Source organism: Cebidichthys violaceus, unplaced genomic scaffold, assembly GCF_023349555.1.
Source record: "Cebidichthys violaceus isolate CVI_PGR_0920_01 unplaced genomic scaffold, fCebVio1.0.p SCAF_15, whole genome shotgun sequence".
Taxonomy (NCBI): domain Eukaryota; kingdom Metazoa; phylum Chordata; class Actinopteri; order Perciformes; family Stichaeidae; genus Cebidichthys; species Cebidichthys violaceus.
Genome location: NW_027176318.1, coordinates 6,761,040 through 6,768,709, shown reverse-complemented (window position 1 = coordinate 6,768,709; position 7,670 = coordinate 6,761,040). Strand labels below are relative to the sequence as shown.

The 7,670-nt window shown below is 46.6% G+C and overlaps 1 protein-coding gene across 1 annotated transcript; it reads right to left on the bottom strand.

Moving 5' to 3' along the window:
- amer2 (APC membrane recruitment protein 2) lies at nucleotides 1-5,240 on the bottom strand. The gene has a single exon (XM_068709732.1). It carries the CDS (start codon nucleotides 5,125-5,127, stop codon nucleotides 3,043-3,045), a length of 2,085 nt encoding a protein of 694 aa, XP_068565833.1. The 5' UTR covers nucleotides 5,128-5,240; the 3' UTR covers nucleotides 1-3,042.
- Between the last annotated feature and the right edge of the window lie 2,430 nt (nucleotides 5,241-7,670).

The window sequence follows — 7,670 nt, the reverse complement described above, 5'->3', positions numbered from 1 at the left end:
TCAGCGCAAACAGTTTTATTCATTAAATATGAAAAGTGGAAAGATTTCACACTGTGAACAGACAGACGGTTAAAAAAAAGAGAAAGGAAAACATAATGTACTTTTCCATCACAGCAAATGACCACACAAAGGCCCTGATTTGTAATCAGAAAGAAAGGAGAGAAGCGTCTACAAAGAAAATAACAAGGAACTGATCCAGATGGCAATATGACGGTCACTGTGGTGTGTTTAGGCCAGTGCAACGGATCAAGGTACCCAAACTTTACTTTTCACTGTCATACTTGGAAAAAGTGGAGAAACAAGTTCTACTAAAACACCAAACTGCAGCATGTGGGACAGCAACCGAGGAAGATTTCATATTTAAACAACAACCTGTTGAACACATGATCATTCCTTCTCCAGTTCAAGCGCTCTACTCTCTCTTAATCTTAACAGCAATATAATTTGATTGGTGACAGTGTCATAAAGTGAAATTATAATGTTTAGACTCTTAGGGCAACTGTTTTGGTTATCAACAAGCATCACCACAGCTGTTTGAAAAACAAAAATACTCTTTTTTTATTATTTTACCAGGAATACTTTAAATTGTTGCCCATTTCAATCACCTCAAAATCATCCATCTATCACTCTTTTGTCAACCAGGAACTCCAAAGTAGGGAGAATGAAAGCTATTGCATACTAAATCTAAAGAGCAAAGAGCACAGTGTAGGCGGAGAAAACGGACGTGATCCTTCTCTGCTCCCTAGATGACCTTTAGCCTGCCCTTTATTCATCGGAGGAGGAACACACTTACTGTAGACCTGGGATCAGGTTACCCCATGGCCTGTCCTGCACTACACCAATAGAAGGTTGAAAAGATATCTGAACCTGGAACAGTGTTGTGGATCAATCGTCACATTCTAAATGAGACAGAAAGCTACCATGAACTAGAATGACCCTCAAGTGTCGGTTGTTATCCTTGTGGTTAGGATTAGAGAAAATTTGCATCATTTCGAAGGTCTTTTCCCTACAAAAACACCTCTCTGTAACTGAAGGGTGACCAACACTCTGCTCTCTTTAACTTGTCTCACTCACAGACAAAGGCCTTTCAGGACTGCAATACACCCCCTAATTCTTAAAACAAGTGGTGCTTTGCGAGGCTCAACAAAGTCATTTTTCAGAGCGCGGGGGACTTAGAAAACAGTAAACTCCACCATTTGTGTTGCCCCAACAAAAGAGGGACAGAGAGGAAAAGAGACCAACAAAGCTGACCAATGATCGCCAATGATACCAAGCTACATTCTGACTCACAGATTCACACACAGCTGCGGGGGTTCCTATAATGAAGTTGTACAATGTTTGCAAGTACAACAGCAAAGAGAGTGAGGGTGAAGCACTCTGAGCTGATATAGCATTAGTCCCCAAGTTTTGCTTTGCATTTTTTTGGCTGCAATCCAGTTTATGTGACTCAGAAGTATTTTCTTTCTCTGAAACCCTGTCAGAATTTCTTTGTGTTTTTTTTTTTTCTGGGTCACATCCTATTTTAAAACACTTGCAGGCATATTCTGGCTCTCTAAATCTGGCAGACAGCAAGGATGCCTCCCTGTCATCCACTCACATCAGCTTGTACAGTATGTTAGTAGTAAAGAACAGAAAGCAGAGCATTAAGAAGCTGGTGCAATCACAGTTTAAGATCCGAGCAGTATGACTTATGACGGAGGAGATTACTGTATAAAAACAGTATGAAATCCAGTGAAGAAGAAGGTACTAACTTTAAAAAAAAAATGGTTGTTTGTGCACGTGTCCTGAAGAAAGTCATCCAGTGTAGCTACGAAGACAGTGCCAAAGGTTGAACCGCGTGTAACTAAGGTCATTCAGAAATAGATGATGTTCCCTGACCTTTGTGCCTTGTATGTGTGGCACTGCATGCGGAGAGGGAGAGAAAATGTTTGTGTGCATGTCTGAAATTGTATGTGTGTGTGTGTGTGTGTGTGTGTGTATTGAAGCATCAGTACAAGGGATCCCTCCAGGTTGAGTATTGCGACAGTTCTGCAGGTTTTTCATTGGTTATTCAACAGTTGTAAATCCCAGAGATTGACATCCTATGGATGCACTTTGAGTGATGCTGCGCGGTATAAGTGAAATCCAGATGCAACAGGCTGAAGCCAAACTTAGTCCGTCCACAGTAATAATAATAATAATAGCCAGTCAAAACAGAGAGGGTCTCCCCCTCCCAAAAAAAGAAAAGACGATATTGTGAAGCTTTCTGTCGTGCAACTTTGCCGCATTTGTAGCTGCAAAGTAGGTAAATAATAAAACCAGATCTCAGTGTTCATTTGTATTTTTTGCACAGACAGTTTAATAATCAGTGTGTGGTCAGAAGAAAACAATCTTCAAATAGCAAAAAAACAGCCAAACAAAAAACGATGGGTTATTCCAGTCTGTGAGTCTCGTTGAGTCTGTTTAAGGGAAATTAGGAGGATTTTTTTTAACTTTGGCTCTAAAATGAAAAGATTAGGAGGTCATTTGTTACAGATTAGACAAGAGGACAATTTTAGAAAAAATAACATTGATTAGATTAGGTCCGTATAAGCAAATTATGTTATGCCGTGTGGTGTTCCATAACAAAAATGCAAAAGATAAAAGGTGCTCTGCTTTTTTTCCTTTTTTTTTGCAGTGTGCAGTCATGAGCTGTCAAACTCTCAGCAGGTCAGGAGCTTTTCCAGGAAGTTACAAGGCAAATGTGTCTATAGCGAGTCCATGGATTGTCAAAAGTCAACCTCTTAAGTTCCCGTGAGGGCTGTGAAGTGTTAACCCAGCTTTTTGAGTCTCCTCGTGATTTTCTCAAGTGAACAAAACCGCCTATTCTATCCCAGCCTGTCGCCAGCCAAAACACTTCAGGAATGAGAGCTTTTAAGATTTCAGAGGAATTTATAGGCTGTTAACTCTACAGCTCGACATTTTTCTTGGTCTGGGTCTTTTTGGCTCTGATTTAACAGCACTGAAGTGATGTACACGCAAGTCTTTTAGTAAGTGGGCGAGAATCCCCCTATTTGACAGGAGCTACTTCTTGTGGGCACTTCCTCTGGTTGTGCTGCCAGGTTTGTTTCCAGAGCGACGGACTGGCACCTTGGATACAGGGATTCTGGTGCGAGCCGGGGGAGGTTCCTGGGTCTTTGGTGGAGGGGATTCAGCCTCTAGAACAGACGAGAGGGCTGACTGGCTTACAGAGTGGGGAGGTGGGGTTTGTCTGCTGCTTACTGGGATCTTGGATTCCCGAGGAAGGCTTGTGCTGCCTTTCATTGACTGGAAGGAGGATGAGGAGGAGGACGAAGGAGGAGTTGTTTGGGAGGTGGGGCTCAGTTTGTATTCAGTGGATGGAGAGGGAGTACTGTTTAGATCTTCATCTCCTTCCTCATCCTCTCCTACCTCTTCAGGTTCATTGTAGAGGTCGTACAGGTGGTCCCCGGAGTAACTGTCACGTGATAGGGCCGTCCTCTGGTTACGCTGCAGCCCGCTCTCGTCGGGTGTGGCTGTGGGCGTTGCGGAGGGTGTGTCCCAGTAACCCTCATCACTGAGTGGCTCTTTTTCTCCGGGTGAGGTGGGATGACGGCCGTGTGTGTGAGGGATGGGGGGTTTAGCTGCCCGGCCTCCTGTTGCACCAACTACTGGAATCTTACTGAGCCCCAATGCCTTCACCGGGGGTAACTTGCGGTCTGCGCTCCTGTGGGCTGAGAGCAGGTGGCTGCTGGCCAGGTTGGACGGGGCACGAGGAGGATAAGTAGAAGTTGGGGTTGCAGAGGGAGTTTGATGTGATCGAGGCAAAGCTGGAGAGTTGTCCCCTGTTGAAGGCAGCATGTGCCAGAGCCCCTGCATGTCTGCATCGTCCACTCCCTCTGGACTTGCCATTTCTTCCCCTCCGCCCATGTAGGCCACCACACCACTACCAGCTGGGTGCTGCTGTGGTGGAGGCGGTGCGCGGGCCCGGGCTGGGAGGGAAGAAGAAGGCACTGAGCTTGTGGGAACAGAGAACATGGGCTGGGTCAGGTGCGAAGGTAGAGGGGGTTTGGTTGGGGAGCCACGAGACGTGGCACTGGTGATACCAACAGCTCTACCAACGCCCACTCCCACACTCCCCCCTCCTCCCCCACTGCTGCTGCTGCTGGTCCCGCTGCCCCCATTACCCGCTGGCCCTTCCTCGTCTGCGTCAGCAATAATGTCACCACAGCCTGTCAGTGAATCAAAGCTCTTGAGGGATGTGACGTCAGTGAAGAGGAGAGAGCAGAGGCGGTCCACCGAAGGTTCTGAGGGTGGGTCACCCGTGCTGCAGCGATCCAACGGGGGTGTAGCGAGGGAGGGGGTGAGGCTGGATATTGAGGCTTTGGCTTTTTGTATGGGCGGGCGCAGTGGCGAGTCAGTAGGTGTGTAAGGAAAGGGTGAGTCTGGCTCAACAGATTGCCCTGGCATGGCAACACAGCGTGTGGGTGTCATGGTAACACTAGTAGTGGGAATCTCCGGGTTAGGTGATGCCTCTGCATTCCCACAATCCACTTGGTGATGATGCGGAGGGGGTTCAAGGGTGAGCGTAATATCCTTCACCTTTTCAGTGTCGGCAATATCCCCATCCTTCTCCGTCTTCCGCTCCACCACTTCCCCCTCACCCTCGTTTGTTTTTTCCTTGCGTCTCCATCGCATGCTGCTAAAAAAGCCCTTTAGGCCCCTCCCTCTTCTAACAAGCCCTGCCCCTCCATTTTCACTCGACCTAAAACTCCCACGTCGGAGTAGAGAGAAGAAACTCAGGGATTTGCTGAGGGACCTCACCGGCCCTGCCTCCAGGATAGCGAGCCCTTCCCCTCTCTGTCCATCAGCATCGTTATTAGAGCTCGTTAGTCCATCGTGGGTTTTGCTCCGAATGAGCTCTACCGATGCCGCCGAGCCATTTCCATTCAAAGAATTCCCATTGTCAGAATTCCCGTTGCTCCCGCTGTTTGTAGCCCCTTTGTTCCTGAAGGAGAAGAAGCTGGCCATCCCAGACCCGGTGCGTCGCTTTCCGAAGAGTTTGAAGGCAGCTTTGTTGATCTTCCCCGTGGGCTGGGGGTCACACTGAGGGGCCACCGGAGGCTCCACACACTCCGTCTGCACCTCCATTATCTAGCACTCTATCGTCTCCCTCAAGCTCTCCAGCAGCCTTTCTGTCCTCTCTCTCTCTCTCTCTCTCTCTCTCCACCCTGTTGGCTGGTGCTCTTTCACTCCCACTCTGACTTGCTCTAACGCCAGCCTGCTGGTTTTCTCTCTCTGCTTGCCTCCCTCCCCTCTCTCTCTCTCTCTCTCTCTCTCGCTCACACAGGCACACACACACACACACACACACACACACACACATGCTGGGAGCTGCTCCTTACTGTATCCATAGCAACTGGGTGGGCTAAGCAGCTTTCGTCAACGTTGGCGGGGCGCCAGTGTCTGTGCTCCACACCCTCCCCCATCCTCATCCTCCTCTCTTCATCTACCTTCCCTGTCACCGATGCACTGTTTGCTTTTTTCTTTTAACTACTCATCAGTTTATAGTTCCCACATTCACTGCTTCCATCCATCCATCCCTGTGTGTGTGTGTGTGTGTGTGTGTGTGTGTGTGTGTGTGTCTGTGTGTGTTTATACTGTACATGTCCCAGTGTGTTTGGTAAGCATGTAAAGATAAACACCCACTAATGAATTACGACCGATTAGACATGAGCTCAATATGTTTATGAGCTTTCTCAGTGGATCATGAGACAGAGTGGAATGGCTAATTATAAAGACTTCTCGCATTGAATCGTTTAGATTTGATGTTGTTTATCAGACTTTGGTCTGTGGAAGAAAAATCGAACAAGTGAAAGCAAACTAGCGCAAGTTTAAGTTTAAATATTTTGAATAAATTCTTTATTCGTCATACTGTGAGGTAAGTCATGTCAAAACTTCGCACAAATGGTAGCTTGGCATTATAAATTTAGCAGCATTACTTACTTGACCCAGTCCTGTGTGTATGGCTGTGAGTGTTTGTGTGTGTGTGTCTGTGTGAGCGTGGAAAAGCTCAAAGTAAACCATAATAACCATGTCAGAAGCCTGTATTAGAGGACTCAAATACAAGACCTGCTGATCAACAGTATGTGTGGGCTTAAGCGGGGATATGGATTTAGGAAAAAGCATTCCGGTGCTGTACACACACACACACACACACACACACACACACACACACACACACACACAGCTCAGACATCCCTCAAATACAGTTTGGGCCAGACATATAGGCCATATGGCCCCAAGCCCTCTTCCATATGGACACACAGTACCAGGTGTCTAAGAGCTAACACATCTAACTGTCATCCTATCATCCAGTGTGTGTGTGTGTGTGTGTGTGTGTGTGATGATGTCTATTCCTTGTGCTTTTCTGATGTTGTATTCCGTATACAACATGTATCAATTTTTTTTATAATGATTGCATATAATCAGGTTGTTTAAGGACGCAGGTTCTTCCAGCTCCAGATTAAGCCATAGTGTGTGTGTGTGTGTGTGTGTGTGTGTGTGTGTGTGTGCTTGTCCATGTGTTTGTAACCACTTATACAGCCAACAGCACACTCTTTCTTTTTACATTAGTCGTACTGTAAGCATCTACCTTGGCAACAAGCACAGTTTCTGTGGGCATGTAGAACAATGAAGTGTTCACTAACTGGAGGAAAAAGCAGTGTTTTGCCTTAACGTGTTGCCAAGTTTCTGCTATTCTTCTTTTGTTGTTAAATATACATAATATATATGTAAAGTGCTTCAGGTTTTAGGCTATGTTGACGAAACAATGATAAAGCAAATGGGCAAAGATAATCTCTGTCTTCATTGAGATGTTGAAGGATGCCCTGTAAAACAAAGAAGAGATTTGAAATGGGCGACCCCCATATCTCTCCTGTTGAGCCATCGTTTATCTTTTCCAAAATATATGTCATCCTCGTCTGCAGTGGATTCACCCAGAGTTCCCTGTTTTTTCATGCTGAGCGTGTTCCACTGTGGGTGCTCTTTTTACTGCCTATTCTATTCTCCTCCCAACCCCCCCATGAATCTCCCTGATACCCCGATCCACTTACAAACCTCCCCTCCTTCCTTCCCTCCCCTGCTCCTTTTTTCTCTCTCCTCCTCCTCCTCCTCCTCCTCAGTTGCTTTGGGCACAGGCTCTCTTCTTCCAGCCCACTGCTATCAAACAATGTCTGCATTCATCCGCCCAAGGCAACACACACACTCACAGACATGCTCACACCCACACAAACACATTTTGAGGGCTTCCCCAGAGTGGAGCGCTGAAGCATATCTTCCTTGTGCTGGCCCCCCAATAAGAAAGATAATCTGTCCGCTCAGCCAACAAGTCAGTCACCCAGCCTGTCTGCCAGTCAGCCAGTCAGTCAGTCAGTCAGTCGCCTAGTGTGCAGGTTTTCAGGTACATCAGATACTCAAGCAGAATGCCCCACAGCCGTGCTAGCAGGTCAGCTGGCTATTGGTCGGACTTGAAACTGACTCTAAGCAGCAGATGGCTGACCAAGACTGTAGACTGATGAGTGGGCTCAGTTGTCACATGATGAGACAAAGGATATTGCTATGTTCTTATGGTGGAAATGCACATCGTCATTCTGCTTAAATCATTCCAACATCAGTAAGGCTATATATATATA